Source organism: Dermacentor variabilis, unplaced genomic scaffold (genome assembly GCF_050947875.1).
Source record: "Dermacentor variabilis isolate Ectoservices unplaced genomic scaffold, ASM5094787v1 scaffold_12, whole genome shotgun sequence".
Classification (NCBI taxonomy): domain Eukaryota; kingdom Metazoa; phylum Arthropoda; class Arachnida; order Ixodida; family Ixodidae; genus Dermacentor; species Dermacentor variabilis.
In genome coordinates this window covers 34,910,891-34,929,269 of record NW_027460280.1, presented here as the reverse complement: position 1 = coordinate 34,929,269, position 18,379 = coordinate 34,910,891, and the positions used below count along the sequence as shown (strand labels likewise).

General features: G+C 45.7%; 1 protein-coding gene across 1 annotated transcript in view; it reads right to left on the bottom strand.

Annotated features, from left to right (window-relative positions):
* The window catches only part of LOC142566232 (cell adhesion molecule Dscam1-like), a 706,104-nt gene that overhangs the window by 237,606 nt on the left and 450,119 nt on the right, over positions 1–18,379 (bottom strand). Inside the window, exon 4 of the mRNA XM_075677073.1 lies at positions 10,082–10,240. Within this exon, the coding sequence (XP_075533188.1) occupies positions 10,082–10,240 (159 nt within the window). The remainder of the gene's footprint in view (positions 1–10,081; positions 10,241–18,379) is intronic.

Here is an 18,379-nt window from a genome sequence, read left to right as displayed (position 1 = left end):
CTGGGAGGTTTCGACACGAAACTAAAAAAAAGTAAAACTTTGAGCTCCGTTTTCTCTTCTTATAATCAACACACATTAGCGCGAATTCAAAGAAAATAGAGTTTTTAAAGAATACATTATCAGTGTAAAAATGCATTTACTTCTTATCGTTAGCGTACCTTTAAAGTAGGCACGACAAAGTCCATGTAATACCCATCATTCATTCTCATGTTGGCTGAACCGCCGAGCTGCAGCTCTTGTACACAACCGCGACAGAGTTCCTTCTAGTAATTATTGCAGAAAATTCTATGGAGTTTTCTACAAAAATTACTAGATGGAACTCTAGCCCTCCAATCGTTTTGATACGTACCTGACGGTTAGTACATGCATTTTTCCATTGTCTTCATGATTTCAAAGGCTCTCCTCTAAAGTTATTTACTACGCTTTGCCTTTCTAAACTTCCAAAGCACTCGTACTTTTCTAAACACAGCAAGGTAATGAGTCTCTGCCCGCATGCGTAATCATCTTTATCACGCAATGTTTTCTCGAAAATAATCAACTTTCCAGGACACAAAACTGTCTGAAGACAGAAGAGCAAATTTTAGGCAAATTCATGTAGTAACCCTTCAATGCTGGCTGAACCACCATAGTTGAAGTTTTCGAAGACACTATATAAGCCATAGTTCCCTCATGATAATTCCCTCTGTCAATTTTTGTGGGACATTGTAAGGCTGGTATTGTGCACGAGATAAGCCGCACTAAAAACGCCGCCATTAGTCAGCAAATATGCAAGTGTTATTTGCCTGATCGGGAAAAGAAACCGTGATGTAAAGTTTAGAGTGCCCAAGTGGTAACTGCATGATCGTTTAATGGACCCCACGCGAAATGGCCTATTTATCGCGTCGCGTCGTGCCATAAACGATGCCGTCACCAATGAACATAATCAGTCAGTTTACCCACCCTCGTGGCTCACTGGCTATGACGTCATTCTGCTGAGCGCGAGGTCGCGCGTGCGATACTCTGCGGGACATACTGGACTTTTTCTTTGTTTCATTTTTTTTCTTGCTCATCCACCTATCGAGACGAACACATCGCCAAAATATCGATAGAAATAGCCCAGAATATGCACGCCACCAAACGTCCTTAGCCTTTGTGTTATCGTTCGTTTTGAAGCCTCTCCTTGCCTCTTTTATTTCTTCATTTCTGCATTTCTCGATGTTGCTGAAGGAAGGAGCTTAGTGATGTAACCAGCAATAGTCAACCTGAACGCTAATCTAAGCAACTGTGCCAAGTTTAATGCAGGTATACGCGTACACAAATGATTCAACAGGTGAGCCATGACCGCGTAGGCACCTTTGCCAAGGTTCTTTCATTCCCCTTCCCTCTTCCCCAGTGCAGAGTAGCAGACTCGAGCGCACTAGCTCAGGTCGACCTCTCTGTCTTTCCTGTCAACAAATTCTATTCATTCATATTCTTTTCACCTCGAATAGGGAATTCAGCGCAGGCTAGCATTCGGCGGGTAGCCTATGCGCAGCGAGTAGGGGGCGACATCCCGTGAATACTCACTACTACGTTTGTTTCCCGAATTAGTTCACTGCAGCACCGAACCAGCGGTGGTTCTCGTGTCATTCAACGACTTCTTTCGTGGCTCCAATACCAAATACCTGTATCTGCCGCTCTGTTCGCTCCGAGGGCGGCAGAAGAGTTCCTGAGAAGACTGCGAATCGAACGGCAATGCAGGGCACTGCGCAGCGTTTTCAAGTGAGCGCGATCGACTTTTGTCTCCAGATTAACCGTGTTGCCTTTGTTATCGTCAATAGTTTTATCCTAACCATTTACATTTGAATGTTTTTACGCTTTATTACATTTCATCTTCTCGTCCTCACTCCCATGTTTTTATTTTCGCACCATTCCCTCTGACGTATGCCGGTGAGATCTCGCGCACCAGCGGAGCTTCCCTTACTGCGTTTGTGAGCTTCGAGTTCGTGAAATGAAAGTGTTAGGAAACACTGCATCATGTCGTGCCGTAGCATCAAACCCACTCAGCAGCGATAGCATAGCAGTGGCAACTTCACCCCTGCAAAATAGCCAGCGAAATAAGAAAAGACAGCCTGCACCGCCAACCATACGGAGAAAAAAGCAAAAGAAAACATGTGCAGGTTTAGGCTTAAATCCGGTGTTTTCGTCTGTTAAGTAATTTTTTAACCTCTTTTTAATCATTCTTTTTCCACTTCGCTTTCCATACTTGTCGGCGGAGCCACTGTACAGAATTAAGAAGCCCTATAGCGCGCGACGGACGAGTAAGCAATGCAGGCATGCAGAAGAGAAAGCGCACATTAACGCCCTAATGAACGCGCGTGGTTGTGTTGGCGTTTGCGCAACACGCCCTTGGGGGAACCGCGAGGGGCGCCGCATGGAAAGCAAGATCAGCCACCGCGCAAGAATTAATGGCGGGAAAGAAACTGGCTCGCACATGTAGCGTTTGTGCGAGGTGCAGTCCTTAATGGGACGTTCCTTTTACAGTTATCGTGCACTTTTTTCTCTCTTTTTTTCTAACTCGAGCGCGCGGACTTCCAAGAAGGTGGTCCTCTCTTTCTCTTAACGCTTCTTCATACGTGTATATAAACGCATTTCTGAAACAAGCCGCACTAATGCGACGCGCATTTCGGTAAACGCCGCCTACGATGCAGGTGCCGCGTGATGAGAGGCGCGTCAGTGGTTCCTGGATTCCTTCAAATTTGCATTCTGGTTTTTGCACCGACGGTTAAACTTTTTCCGATGCGATACCGAAAGAAAAACACAAAAGGCAGTGCGTCTGCATTCTTTTCCGGCCACCTGGCGGAACTGGGCGTCATCGCCTTCAGTGAAGAGCCTTGTGCAGCAAAGACCACACAAAGTAAACTATACAGTAAGCTCATTCGCAGTTATGCATGCTATAATCTAGCCTGACGCTAGAACATAGATACTTGGTTGTATCTAAGAAATTCCGAGAACTGTAGCAGCTGTATTTTTCCAAGACGACTGAAGTAAAGGAAGAATGGCGTTTGCTCTATATAGAGCGGATACGATCATTTAATAATTAAGACCACCGACTTCATTTATAGTTTAAACGTAACAATATTGATTTTTTTTTTCAGAGGTGCGTTTTTGAATGAAACAAATATGCGAAGAACATAATTCTAACCACACGTGTTTGTTCGAAGTATAGCAGAGTCCTAAATGAGTGCTACCTAACCGCAATGTATGAAAGGCTGATGCCCTGAGGTGCTCTTGCGAATGAACCGAAATGTCGAGGCAAAACTAAAACGTAGAAATGTGTATGTTGAAATTTACGATACGTTGCTGACACGTTCATATATCTCCAAGTTTCAGCGCTGTGTCACCATCAGTATAAATCAGGGAGAGATTTGAACATGCAACCTTTTTTGTTTGTGCGTTTGTTCTTATCTTGTCTTAATGCGGCTATATAACAGTGGCCGCAAAAGAGGGGCGAAGAGTATACCCCCCTATGTATGCCAAAGTACAAACGAAGAAAAGCCAGAGGGCGCCAGTCTTCGCTTGGTATGTTTCGAAGCTTTTGCATTTACTTGCTCGTATCCAATTTATTTCTTTCTTTTTTTCTCGCGTCAGCTTACGTAGTTCGTAGGTGGTCACAGCAATGCGTAAATAAAAGGCTTTCCATTCAAAGCACTCAAGTGGCGTTTAGCTGGTGCTTGACCTTCCTTTTAGCTTTTGCATGCCAACCATTCTCGTTCCCTGTAAAAGAAAGTTTCTAACCTTCGAGAAAGTATCGAGGCGCTCGGGAAGATGAAGGGCGCAGAAAAACGATTGGACGCGCTACAAAAGTCAGTGTTTCAACTCTTTCTCTTCCTCCTTTCCCCTGACCCTCCAGGCGCCGCTCTACGATTCCTCGTTTTGCCACTCGCGTGTAACTTTTTTTTGCGCTCCTCGTCCTCGGGCTTCCCATCTCATCCATGCCATCCAGGGCACCCTTGTCTTTGCTTGAGCAGTAATGCCTTCTCGATAGATTGAAGAGCTGCTCTTAGAGCCTACAACAAATACAAGCGGCACCGTGGGGATCCTCTTGATGTATCTCTGTGCGCCGGAGCTGGCCTAACGCTCTCCGGTCCACCTGCCGCAGGGACGCAAACTTGGTCCCGGCTGGAGGCTGATCGCTCCCCGCCTGCTGCCCCCTTCTTTTGCTCGCCCCAACCGTCCACTGATCCCAAAGTGACCGCCGTGCCATTCTTGGCATTTCTCCACTATTTCGATGCTCTTTCTTCTTTTGCCTTAGCTTCATCCTATCTATTCCTAGCCGCTTGGTCATGACTTTCCTTTCTTCGTTCTCTTCGGACATGGGTAAGTGTTTTCAAAAGCGGCTTTAACGTGTCACACCTCAGTTTCCTATGTTTACTGCTTCCTTTTCATTCTTTCTTGCTCCTCAGTGGTGCAAAAGTTGTTCTTGTACCGATATTATTATCTATCGTCCTTTGCGTCAAAGCCGTTAATGTTCGTGTTTCTTCTTGGTTTCTGGCGAAAAGTTGCTGTCGCAAGTAGACGAGCTCGCGCAGTTATAAATGGGTTTTAGAAGAGTACCACATGTTGAATAAGAGCGTTCGTTGACTGTTCACCAGTGCAAGACTAACGTGGTGAGCGTAGAGAGATAGAGAGAAATAAAGGCAAACGCCGGATGTTTAACCAGATAACACCTCTGGTTTGCGATCCTGTACTGGGGAAGGAAGAAGGCGTGTGAAAGAATGAAAGAAAAAAGAAAAGAAAGAAAACGAAGGAAATAACGTACAGAGGACCATGGGGTTCGAGCAGCTGGAGGTAGTTAAGCTAATCAATCAATCAATCAATCAATCAATCAATCAATCAATCAATCAATCAATCAATCAATCAATCAATCAATCAATCAATCAATCAATCAATAAATTCACCTGACATTAAACGTGACTGGTTCAAGTTTACAGTATGGGAGCCCCGCCATGATACCAGTAAAGTCACATAATTGGAAATTTAAAACACAGCAAAGAACGTTAGTAAGAGTAAATAAGCGGGCGTTTTCATGAGCGTTCTTGTCAATTTTATGTGTTTCTTTGTCGTAGGCCGTATTTCAGCATTTCCAGTATACAGAACAGTTTAAATCACATTTTGCGCATACATTTGTCAGATTTTAGCAAAGGCTTGTGAAGCACCGACACCATCAGCGGCTTACCTGTTTTTTGCAGAGGAAAAAGAAAGCAAAAGAAAAGAGACTGTGCGCGTAGGCCTAGATCGTTGCATCCCGTATTTCTTTCACGCTTGATACATCGTCTGCGAAGGTGCTCGGCGACTTTTCCTTTGCGCGCAGCTATGTCCGCACTTTCAGCAGCTGTACTTAGCATGAATCGTGCTCTCGTCATAAAAACGCGAAGAACAGTCAATGTACTTCTCAGTTGAGGCGGCGCCAAACGCATTTCCTACCGTCACATAAAAAAAAATAGCTTTTAAGTGGGTGATTACTTGGTAAGGTTCTATAATCTACTTCCCCCTTGCGGTCACTACGACACGCAAAAACTAGCATAAATAAACGGGGGAGGGCAGATGGCTGGGGTTGGAGGGCGAGCGGAACAAGGTTTCGTATTTTGTTAAGAGCGCATTTCCTGCACCGGGTTGTTCCGGGCAACCATCACGAAAGAACGGGGCCGTAATGCCGGCTGCTCAGGGAAAACACGCAGTGAAAGGCGCTACTAAGGACAGCGAAGAAAAACTAGAAACATAGATGCACCACAGTCGAAGGAGAGGATGCTGGTGCGAGGCGCACTTCGTTTCACAACCGCGACCACCGGCAACATTTCCTGGAGCAGCAGGCAGGCGAGCGCCGGGTGGAGCATATGTGCGCTTAGCGCCTCCAGACGCCACTGAGATGGCAGAGTCGCGACGCAAAAGCACCGCTGTCGCTAGTTGCCTGGCGCAATTTTATCCCGCACACCTGAATGGCCGTGGCTGGTCCTAGCCGGACCGGGGCACTCAATAGCCACCGCCGCGTCGAGATTTAAGCGTATCTCCTTGCGCATGCGCGGAGAAAACAGAAAAAAAGAAAAGAAACAGTAACTGAAAGAACAAATCGCTTCCTCGTTTATGCGGTGCCACGAAGGAGCGGGTCGCTCCATAAAGGATCGCAGCAGCCAGGTGCCTATACCTAGTCTCCGACTATCTCAGCACCTCCTCTGGTCCGCTGAAACGGGAGAGGCCGACATTAGACGCATGTCCATTTGGTGACTTTGTGGTTCCGGTTTTGCCGCCAGGCCGTCACTTCTACCGCTTAACGTTTAGCTTTGCGATGTGATAAATGTATATATATATATATATATATATATATAGTAATTTATATAATATAGTAATTTAAGTAAGTAATTTTCCCTATGCGGTGGCATTGTTTGTTGGCTTCTTAAGACATGAATCGTAAAAATCGGGCTCCTCGGCTATATATATATATATATATATATATATATATATATGAACCAGAACAAAGGAAGCCGAGGAGCCCGATTTTTACGATTCATGTCTTAAGAAGCCAACAAACAATGCCACCGCATAGGGAAAATTACTTGCAGTTTTTCATCGAGTTAAATAAATGATAAAGAAATGGGAATTAAAGTAATATCATTAATAAAAATGGGGCCTCGCGGCTTCCTTCCTTCTCGTTCTTTACATAGCAAGGGTCTCGATACGGCAGCTTTGATGCCTTCAGGTAGCATGTGTGGGTTTATTGACCAGTTGCCTTCACCCAAAAAGTTCGTGTAGGCCTGCGGCAGAAAGGATGTTCCACATCCGCCGCCAAGGCCGTGAGTGGTGGCGCTGGCTAACAATCATTGAATTTGTTCTAGTAGTAAGACTTGAATACCCCAGAAAATGGATGGAAAAACGGCGCCGCGCTAGCTCAATTGGTAAGAGCACCGCACGCGTAATGCGAAGACATAGGTTCGTATCCCACCTGTAGCCCGTTCTCTTTTCATCCACTTTCATTTCCATTAATTTGTAATTTCTTTATTTCAATTAAACACTACAAGTTATTTCCGCAATGGTGTCACAAACACAGACACACACACACACACACACACACACACACACACACACACATATATATATATATATATATATATATATATATATATATATATATATATGTGTGTGTCTGTGTGTGTGGAGAGAGAGCGCCCAAAACTGCACTGACATAAGCAAACGGCACCATGGCAAGAAGGAAACGAAAGAAAGTTCATCGAAACGTTCCTTCATTCCTTTTTCTTCTTGTTGTTAAAGCTCTTAGGTTCATGTTTTTCTTAAAGCGTTGTTGCATCTATGCTATATTAACAAATTTCTGTCGTAACGCCCGTTTGAAATATCATTATATTCTTCTAAGCATAATTTGCTGAATGTATTAGGTTGGCAGGACATAGCAGAGGCAAAGCTTCTTTTTTATTTTCTTTCTTCAAGAGTCGCGTGACTACTATGCGCTCTCTTAGTACATTAAGCCTTGTCTAAATTACACCGTCGCTGCACGCCGCCTTGAGTGCTCTAAATTCGACGTGAAAGAAAGAAGCGCACGGTGAAAGCAGCAGGTTATTGCAGGCATAATACATAGTACGGCAATACGCAGCAAATGATGTTGGAAATGTTATCAGCAGTACCAAAGAAGTGAGAAGGAACGTCTCTGAAAGAAAATAAGGGCGGTAACCAACGCTCTCTTGCGAAACTTGGCATAAAATTACTCTACTCTCTTATGAAGTATGTCATATTGCGTCCGTCCTGTCTCTTCATGTTCACGACACATGGGAAAAAGCAATAATAATAAGTTTGGCTGTGTATCATTTGCAGAGTTGAGAAGCACGGAGCTTTAATTATGCTTGCCGCTGAATACTGATTGAGATTCATGGTTTCACTGTGTATTTTATTTATTTTTATTTACAGAATACTGCAGTCCAACATGTGGCCCAGACAGTAGTGGATTTGTTTATAGAGTATTGATAAGCAATACAAACGTTCGAAGGAAAAGAAGAAAAGCAAAACGAAGAGGCAGCGCTGTCACAATAAAAAAAGAAAAACGATGTGCTATGCAAGAGATTGCGTAGGGTGCAATAAAACCAACAGAATTTTTCGTAAAAAGAAGACGACCGAGGAAAAATTTTCGATACCAGTAATCCGGACTTATCAAGCCTTTTCATGCTGTGTAAGAGTGCAAAAATTTTCTTCTTGAGGCCATCTATCTAACTCAGTTGCATGTCTGCTCCTGTATATCATTGAAATATGGTGCATCTGAGATGTCTGCCCTCTAAAAAAAAGAAAAAAAAATATTAGGGGAGTTCCTTCGCTCATGAAAATTATTTTGTTTCTACTGGACCGAGTGCTTATAACTAATGTCATCTCGTTATCTCACAACTATATCAAACTACAACTCGTAATAACCCGGAAGCACAAAGATGGGCGTTGCTTGTTATTAGCATTTTTAATCTTACGCAAACAAACCGGTCCGTCTCAGGGAATCAAACCAAACTTACACCGCTCTGGCTCATCTTTCCTTTCATAGATGACAGTCAATTACAGCTAGTCAGATCAAACCTGCCACGCTCTAACCGTCATGGGTGTCTCGATGTTTCTGGCGTTCTGCCACGAGGGACTTGTTCGCAGTTTCGATTTCTGCATCATTCCGATGGTAGTGGCTGGGAGGAGAGGAATGGAGAAGAGGTCATAAAGCGAAAGTGTGACTGTATTCAGATATATCATGAGAAGCCAACAAACACTGACACCAAGGACAACATAGGGGAAATTACTTGTGCTTAATAAATGAAATTTGTTAATTTCATTTATTAAGCACAAGTAATTTCCCCTATGTTGTCCTTGGTGTCACTGTTTATTGGCTTCTTATTATATGACTAATAAAAATCGGGCCCCTCGGTTAACCCCCTTTCTTCTCGTGTATTCAGATATGTATTGTGAGCACTGTAACATTTGTAATACATTTGCATTGTAACACTTACAAAGGGGGACATATTCACATGTTTATAAGTACCAACTGGCATTCTTAGTCCTTAGCGAAGGTACTTCTCCCTAAGTAACGATAGTACGAGGCCCGAGGTAACTTGAAGTCTACTGCTTACGTAATTCGCAGAAATATTTACAGGTGCCAGCAGTAACTCAGGTGCCAAGTGACATGTTATGGCATCTACAACAAGACAACTGCGCCTGTAGTCAATCGTATATCGTCCTGCATATTTTAATAACATCGATGTTATGTTTAGAACTTTCAAAAAATTAACAAGAACATCCAATCTCGTTTCTTTTTTTTCTGCCATCGTTTTCTCCTGCGTCTCTTTTTTTCTTTTTCCAGGAAACAGCTCCACTTATTACAAAAAGATGAAAATGTGCATTTTAATACATGGTAATTAAGCTTAAATATATTTAAGGGTTTCACGTGCAAAAACAACAATGTGGTTATGAAGTACGCCGTAGTGTAAGAATCCGCCAATCAATTTCAGCCACCTCGGTTTTTCTTTAACGTGCACCAAAGTTGAAGCACACGAGTTTGTTCTGCATTTCGCCGCCATCACAATGCAGCCGCCACGGGCAGGATCGCCTTTGTAAGCGTCACCAAGTTCAGAGTGCAGGTGCGCTTAACGAACCCCAAGGATGGAAATTATTCGTGCAGTCCTTCCGGCGGCTGTGTCCCTCATTTGCCATAGCGTAGCTTCGGGACGTTCAACTACAATCACTCTTATTGTCAGCCCGTCTCGTCCCTGTCACCTGATGAAACTCCCAGCCATATTCAGTCAGTCAAACCAACCCCGTACCGCACGCCGCATCCTGTGTGTACCACATCCCAACCGTTCAGTGATAAGTGGCATTCGATCACCTCCCCTGTTACTCAAAAAGAAAAAAAAAATGAGCTATATGGTCTTGACTGTAGCACCTCGGAAGGTATGTGCGTTTCTTTTTTCACTCTCCCTTCCACTTCTGCTTGGTTTCTGCGAAGAGTATTCCTCTCGTCAAGAGCTCGACGACAGCGGCGCGTTGGTCTGTTGCGTGCGCGGGCTGACGTGCGTGGCGTGTGAGATGCACTTACCGGTGACGACGAACTTTCCCCAGATGCCGCTCTCGACCTTCTCGCCGGTGAGCGAGTCCTTGACGACGCAGCGGAAGCGGCGCCGCTCATCGTTGCGCGTCACGCCGTTCACCACCAGCAGGCCGCTCGAGAACGCCTGGAATCGGCTCCGATTGGACGCTGCAGGGGAGACAAGCCGCAAGCTTGTAGTACAGCGTGAAATCATTCTTGTATGACTTCACGTAGCGAACTCGCAAAACGAGACTACATGCAACGCAAACATCGAGGAAACCAGACAGTTTCACGCAGAATGTCCATATTCAGTTTCGCACGAGAGAGAGAGAGAGAGAGAGAGAGTTTGGGGGCGCAGGTATATGGGGAAAGTCAGTTGTATGGGGTATTGTATAAGGCCATTTTCGCCTTTTTCTTTACCTCCGATAACGGAACGAACTGTACCGCCACCTGTTCTGTACCTGTTCTGTACCGCCACCATGAAAAGTTATCTGGTTCTTCCAGTGAGAGCCGTAAACAGAAGTCTAAGGCATTCCCCGATGAAGTTGATGTTGCCCTGTATATAAGCTGCGAAAGACAACGACAGAACGGTGGCACGTAGGCTTACTGCGTTGACCGAAATCTTAGTACACAGAAAGTCTAAAATGCACTCACTCTCTCCCCATCTCAGCAGTTTCAACACTATTTATACGCGAGATATCGGCAAATTGAGCGCCTGCTCTAAATTTTTAATCTAATAAGGCGCTTTTGATGATGCCAATAGGATATCTCCCAACGAAGATAAAGAATTTTTGCAATGCCATAAATCACACAGGGGCTTCAGTGTATGGAGAAAGTTTCCGTAAAACATTAGGTGTAGCATCCGCTTACTTGCGCAGAAAATGTCATGGCTTCCCCACAGTGTATGTTAGCGAAACTGGATCAATCCTGGTTAATTTCTCTGCTTTTCCTCGTTAGATAGAAATCTCGTTCTCTCCCTCTCGCTTTTTTTGTAACTGCTCAATATGAACGAGGCGTGAAGAACCAACTTAAATATGATCATTGAGACAAACACAAACAATATAAACTACAGCTATTACATTTTGTATGCGAATTTAGTTTTTGTTTGTTTGTTTCTTTATGTGTTTGTTTGTTTGTTTGTTTCCTTACTTGTTTGCTTCCTTGTAGAGAATTTTTTTTCAACTCTAGCTCTCCATCTAGCCGCTATACTCCATGGATGCTGGTTAATACGAACATCATCTTTTGCATTAAAGTCTATCGTGCACTTAGCTATATTAGCCAGATTCACATTGACGGCAGATGCAATGCAACGCGCCCCAGTTGTCTTGAAGACACCGGAACCTACTCGCCTCTGCTGGTCACAAGTAACTGCACTAAACCATGCGCCATCATTTATTTGCGGCTAACTGCATACGACGGAATAAAGCCAACGTCTGACGTGATCTAATTGAAAGTGACGCAAAGAAAACCACCCAGCTTCGTAAAGTCAGCGCAGTGCTCTCATGCAGCAGGTCCTTTCAAGAAAGAGTAACGCACAAAGCCGCGTGTTTTGATGAATTATACGCAACTTAGTCGAGAAGTAATGGGCTCTGATATTTGCCATACGACATCTTGGAATTCTGCATTCTACGTCAGAGATCTTGTGCCTGCTGCGCACCACATTTCTCCACTCAATTCCAGGTCATGATGCTTGTGGGTGCACATGTGAGTAGTCTTTAGAGATTAGACCTCCAGCAACGGCTTCCGTTTATCGCTATTCGGACGGCTATATTTCTCAATGAGTGGCCTACGTTGGCGGCACTGTTTGCACAATCATTCGCATCGCCTTTTTCATCGTAAAAGCGAAAAAAAAAAGGTAAATAACACTGGCTAGCAGACACTCCTCGCCCCTCGCTTAACGTGACCTTTAGAGATATGCTTAAATACAGCAAAATGCAGGCACCCCGCATTGTCAACCGTAATCGCAACAAATATTAATTATAATACATTTCAAGTATAGTTTATTTTATTCAAGACAAACAAGTGTTCAATCACTTCTGAAGGTATTAAAGACTTACCAGTGTGCCTTACCACAGCTTTCATTGAAATACATTGCAACCGCGGCCAGAGACTTCAACGACTGCAGCCCAGAAGCGTGATTGAGAACAGTGCAAAAAATGGGGTTCGAGGAAGTGAGAAACGGCGCTCAAGTAATAATTAAAGGTTTATTGTAAAAAATGACAAAAAGAAAAAAAATTCACCGACCATTACCATACTCCATAATGCGAAATTTTAGCGCAGCTGTATACGAGTTTTCATTTCGCGATAAACTGGCTGGCGCAGGCAATCCGCCTCCTGCGGCACGTTGCAAACGGAGCGATGTGTGGCGCGACTGCCTCGCTAGTAGGGAGATTGCGAGAGGCGGCGCGTGGGTGACGCGTGGGCGCGCTTGACAGGAGCCGCCGCAGAGAGACCCGCGCTCATGCAGCGCTTTGTCTCCATACAGCTGACGCGCGCTACTCTGGCGCCATCTCGTGGCTATCGTCAGCGCAAAGTCCGTCTTGCGCGGCACTACGCTTTTGTTATCACGCTTGCCCCGTACCCTTTTCCTCCGATTTCCGGCTCACGGTTCCTCTACACCCACCTCCTCAGATTTCCTCCTCGCGCTCCCTTCGCTATCGACGTCTTTCATCTGCCGCTGCGCTTCGCGTTCGCTTTCGTCCTTCGCTGTGTTCGTTCGCTCGGTTACGAGGGACAACGTCGACGCTCGCCGCAGGAACGGGCGCCAAGGAGCTGCGCTCGAAAACGTTTTATTTTTATTCGCAGTCAGAGTTCCTTTGTTAGTTCAGCGTCGTGTTTCTCGTGACGCCTACACCAACCTCCACTGCACTGTCCCATGAACTAAACCTTAAACCAATTTCCGCAATTTCCTGTTGTTCTGAAGGCTAGACTCGATACAAGGTTGTGCAGTGAAAAATACGATTCAACGCACTCCACCAACGAAAGGGGAGAACCACTTGGCTCGAGTTTAAAGTCGACATCGGGCTCTACCTACGCCCGAATGATTTCGATTGTTCCTTTTGCCGCTCTTAGACAGCAAGTGTACGAAATAAAAGAAGTATCCGGCAAAATCCCTTTTCATCTTTCTTAATTTTCAGTGTGTGTGTGAAGAAAGAACGGAGGACAGACCTAAAGGTTTCTCCTCTTCTTTTTGTATACTTTGTCCTCTCGATAAGTTGGCCCTTCGTCGTTGCGTGCAGCTATACCAAGCGCAAAACCAGAAAGAAGCGATTGCGAACCGGTTAACGTCTCCTGCGCGCGGGGTCGCGTTGCTGCTCCGCCTGGCCGGTCGTTCTCTTCGACTGCGCATCCATGCACGATGGAGGTGCAGCAAGCTGGCGCAACGAGGGGCGACCAACAGACGCGGCGGCGCCGGCGCGGTCCGCACGGTTCCGGCCCATTGTCAAAAGAGGAGAGCGCGGCCGGAGCTCGGACTGTTCCGCGCTCGCCGCTGCAAATTTTCGGCCTCCAGGCGCGCGGCAATGAGCAAACGGAACAAAGAGGACTGCGCTCCGGCGCAGAGGTCGATTCGCATCCTTGCCGCGCCCACATCCATCATTGCGGAGAAGAGTCCATCTTTTTACGCCATGCTTGTTGTCGTCGTCTTCCTCATCACCACCGCTTTCTCTCTCTCTCTCTCTCTCTCTTTGTGCGCCCGTATTCCACGAGCTCCAGAAACGAAGGCGGAGCGGAACAAAAGCGCCAGCATGTGCAGAAGGGGAAGAACCGCCGGCGTCCCGTTTTCCCAAGATTCCTTGCCCAGTTGGCTTGCCCGAAATATTTTTTTTTTCTTCGGCATCTGCGCTGCCCCATTCTTATTTTTCCTTTTTCTACTCCAGCGAATGCGAAGCGAGCGAGATGACAAGGAGAAGCGTCTGGAGGGCATGCAGTTTGTGCGCGAGCTCACTGGGCAGCGAGCGAGCGAACGAATCGCCTTTTGAAAGCAACGATGGAAATCATTGAAAAGTAGAAAAGAAGTGGCGCCTGCATCGGCAGCAAAGACCTGCGCGCTGACCAACCGACAGTGAGATGGGAAATGGGCCGGCAACGGAGTGCTCAGACGACGGCTCGCTGCGCCCCGTTGTTGTTCCGAGTCTGTGAGGGGAAGAAACAAAAGGTAAAGGAAGAAATGCTGCACCCTTTTCTCTTTCCTGCTCGGGTGGCCGGTTAGAACGGGCATCCGTGAGGGAGGTTTGCGGCGAGGCGGACGACGTAGCGTGATATCTGGCATGGGAACAATTAGTACGGCTCAGAACTTGTGCTCCATGCCTTCAACTGAACGTATTTCTTCGGCTACGAATTGTTTGGCGTTAAATCGTTGGTGTATTGTCTTCTAACTATCAGTGCGATACAGCTGTCTTGGCAGAAACGTGTAAACTCAGCCACAAAGAGTAGGTACGTGTAGGCTTCTTTTGAAGTGAAGAAGCAGGATCACCCTTATAGTTTTCGATAGATTAACATACACACGCAATCCCAAGCATAACAGTGGCCGACAAGTAAGCGATGTTTTTTCTCACCTTCCTACCCCCCCCCCCTCTTCCCCCGCCTCCTTAACCCTTCGACGATTCGACCGCACTGCCGCTGCCTCTCAAACGCTCTACCAGCGCTCTACCTTTTCTGTCGTAATTTTGTCTCTGCGCCCCTTTACATTTTGCTTACGCGCTGGAACATGTATTTTCCGCTCCCTGCTTCCAGGCAGCCAGTACTTTCTACGCTACAATATAATGTTATTGGGCCTGCGTTTCACTGGTATCGGTAAAAAAATAATAATACACTGTGAGGCTAAGTGATTAAGCACGTGCTTAATCCTGTTATTTTTGTTTTGTCTTTTTGTCCACTTATACCGCCCTGCCTTCAAAACTTTTGTCCGGTGTTTAATCTTCAGGTAGACAAGCTGGTTATCGGTCGATGGTAGGCACAAAGCGGTTTTAACGGAGCGCGCGCTCTGGAATCTGATACTTATCTCCGTTTTCATCGTCACAACAATTTCAAATAGTTTGAGGCTGGAATATAAAATAGAGGTTTCAGGGGCGTGGGTACACATTGCTACACAATGCATTGAAAGTTAACCTTAAGAAAGTAAGTAAGTAAGTAAGTAAGTAAGTAAGTAAGTAAGTAAAGTGAGTGAGTGAGTGAGTGAGTGAGTGAGTGAGTGAGTGAGTGAGTGAGTGAGTGAGTGAGTGAGTGAGTGAGTGAGTGAGTGAGTGAGTGAGTGAGTGAGTGAGCGAGTGAGTGAGTGAGTGAGTGAGCGAGCAAGGAAGCAAGCAAGTTAGTAATTAGTGCAAGTATGTAAAGTAATTAAGTGAGTAAGTCAAGTAAGTAAATTTAAGCAAGTAAAAGTAAGCAAATAAAGTAAAGTAAGCAAACAAGTAAGTAAGTACCCTTATCGGTCTTTTATCTGTCCTTATCAACTTAACGGACATGATCCAACCATTATCGCTTTTTATCAACTATATCGTACTTGATCTGACCCATATCAACACTTCGCAGTCCTTATCAACATTTAAGAATTCTTTCCACGATTACAAGCCCTTATCGCCCTTTAGAACCTTATCCGTTCATGTCAAATTATTGTAAACCGCGGTCAGACCCATATAACCCCTCATCAGCCTTATTATTCTTATCAACACAGTGACTGCTTATCTGCCTATGTTGCGCGAAAAGACAGACAACGCGGTTCAACAAATTGATATGGTTCAGGTATATTCGCTTTCTGCAAGCGTGTGTGTTTAACGCCTTGCAAGTAACGGCTGTTTCACATGACGCGATTGGGGCGAAAACAAATCGTGCTCCAGCGCACGTCGCAGAGCGATTTTCGCTGATAGCTTTCACACGCGTTTGCGGCAGCGCGATTTCCGTCGCAGCGATTTCCAAGGTTGCTGCCTGCATCGTTAAATAAAAACAACATGGAAACTAGTCAAATATTCGAATTTTCCTATTATTATTCGTTAATAGAATAAGTACACCATTTTTTAACGTTTAAAAGCGTGGAGACTTTACGACAGCTTGCAGATGCGGTGAGTGAGACGCTACACAACACCGAAAGTATGAGCGTGCGGCTTGTGCGGCGACAGTGGGGTGGTTCCGTTTAGCACGCTCTAGTTTCGTTGTTACTATGGAAGCCACAACTTTTTTCCTGGATGAGTATTTGCTTTTGCAGAAGAACAAGCTACTGTTGAGTGTGCATGTATAAGTAGCTGTCACATTTTGTAGCGATGAAAAGATTGACGACGGTGGCGATCGAGTGGATACGTGACTTATGTTGAAGCGGCGTCCTTCTCCCGACCTGGATAGCGTGCAGCTTCTCCTCTTAAACGAATCGTGTAAGCGGAAGAAAAGGAAAATGGTTATGAAGCTCCTAAGCCGCAAACGCTGGTGTGTACGCCCTATTAAAAGATAGCTAAAACTGGCGCGCGACATTGCTCCACAGAGCTACCAACGCGCGGTAAAACAGGAAAGCGCCTATTTTGACGGCGCTTTGTTTCGTCACACGTCGCGCCGATCGCTGCGACTCGGCGACGGCGCCAACGGCGCGACCAACTTGGGATCCAGTCGCGGAGAGCCCACGACGTCGCGGCGGTCGCTGAGCGACGGAATTCGCTGTGTCGCCGACTGAAATTGCGACATGTGAAAGACCCTTAAGACACTCGGCTTCTGGGCGTCACGCGTTAGCGACGGTTTTCCTCAGCGAGTCGACATAGAAATGCTTACGCATTTAAAAGTGAGAGCGCATGTTCTATAGCTGACGAAGAAGACAGAAGTTACGGGACGCATTCGTCACCACCCCGAGTCTCTCATCGCATAAAGGATGTCCCAATTAATGTTAGCCAATATTTTAAAAATATGCGAAATAACTCTATAAGGACGCTACCAAATGTATGTTTTTGGCTATTGTAGGGAGCAAGTCACAATACTGTTCGTATTCTGCTCAATTGCACAAATACTGAAGAATAATTAACTATCAAACGACGCAAGTATTAACTGTAGGGCGGAACTTTCAATAATAAAGTTGTAGAGCGCTCCCCTAGGAAACATCTAATTCATCAGTTTCCCAACTTCCTACTTGTTACGTAATCATCTTTCTCGACCTAAAGAAAGGTCGCGAAATATGAAAAAAGGCACCATCAGACTTCCTTACGCGCAGCGATTGCAGTGCTCTCAAACGTGCCGCGTATGAACGAACAGCACATTTAGCCTGGTGAGTTGGATGATCTATTTATCAATTTCCAGAACCTCCGCGAAGGAAGCAGATCAGTGAAGTAAATCGCGCAATCAACGCCTGCGCCACTGCCCTGTCACTTGTTAAACGCCAGCATGCGCTGTTCGTCCATACGTGATACGTTCGAGAACACTGCAATCGGGTCGCGCAAGCGAACATGTCACGTGCTTTTTTTTCGTACTTCGTGGGCTTTGTTTAGGACGCAGAAAAAATGCTTACGTAAAAAGTAGGATGTTCGACGCTGCTAAATATATTTTTCCTAGGGCGTTCTACAAATTTCTCATTGGAAGTTATGCCCTAAAGTTAAAACTTACGAAGGCGCTGATAATTCCTGACTAATTATGCAATTAAACAGAAAACAAAAATAGTGTGACTTACCCTGTAAAGTAGCCTCTGACTTGCATTCCGGTGCGTACTCCTAGAGTTATCCAGTATATTTTTAAAGCTTAGATAAAGTTAGCTTGGAGACCCTGCATACCGCGGTGCTTTGGCACGTTCTCACAAGGTCAAGCACGCCACGTCTTTTGATTCAACACGTTCTTATGCTGCATTAAACGTTCGCTCACTCTGCAAGGTGCACCTTGGTGGCATAGGGACGCGTTCGTCACTGAAATCTTCGTCTCTCGTTATAATGCGCCATTCGGCGCGCTGGCATCATGAAAGCTTCGCTTTCGCCGCTTCTCACTGTGCGTAGGATCAACATAATATTTTTATTGCCAATTATGTGGACAGTCCAGGCGCATTTTTGCCGTCGCCCCGTGATGTTCTGTATAAACCACAAAGGCGATAACACCATCGAGGCGCCGTATGCCGTATGTGGGAGTGAAAACGCACGCGAGGGCAGCCAGCATCGCAGCTCAATCTGGCGCGCGCGAAGAAACAAAGCGGAGAGCAAACGCGCTGTCTTCCGTCGGGCGAAAGGCCGTGGGGGGATGTCGTTGGGCGCCTGCGGCAACTGCGTATTTCGCGACCGGGTGCAAGGGCTACTGATGATCGCGGCTCAAGCTCGCGCGCGTAACGGAGGAAAGTGAGGAGGCAGCTTGCGATAA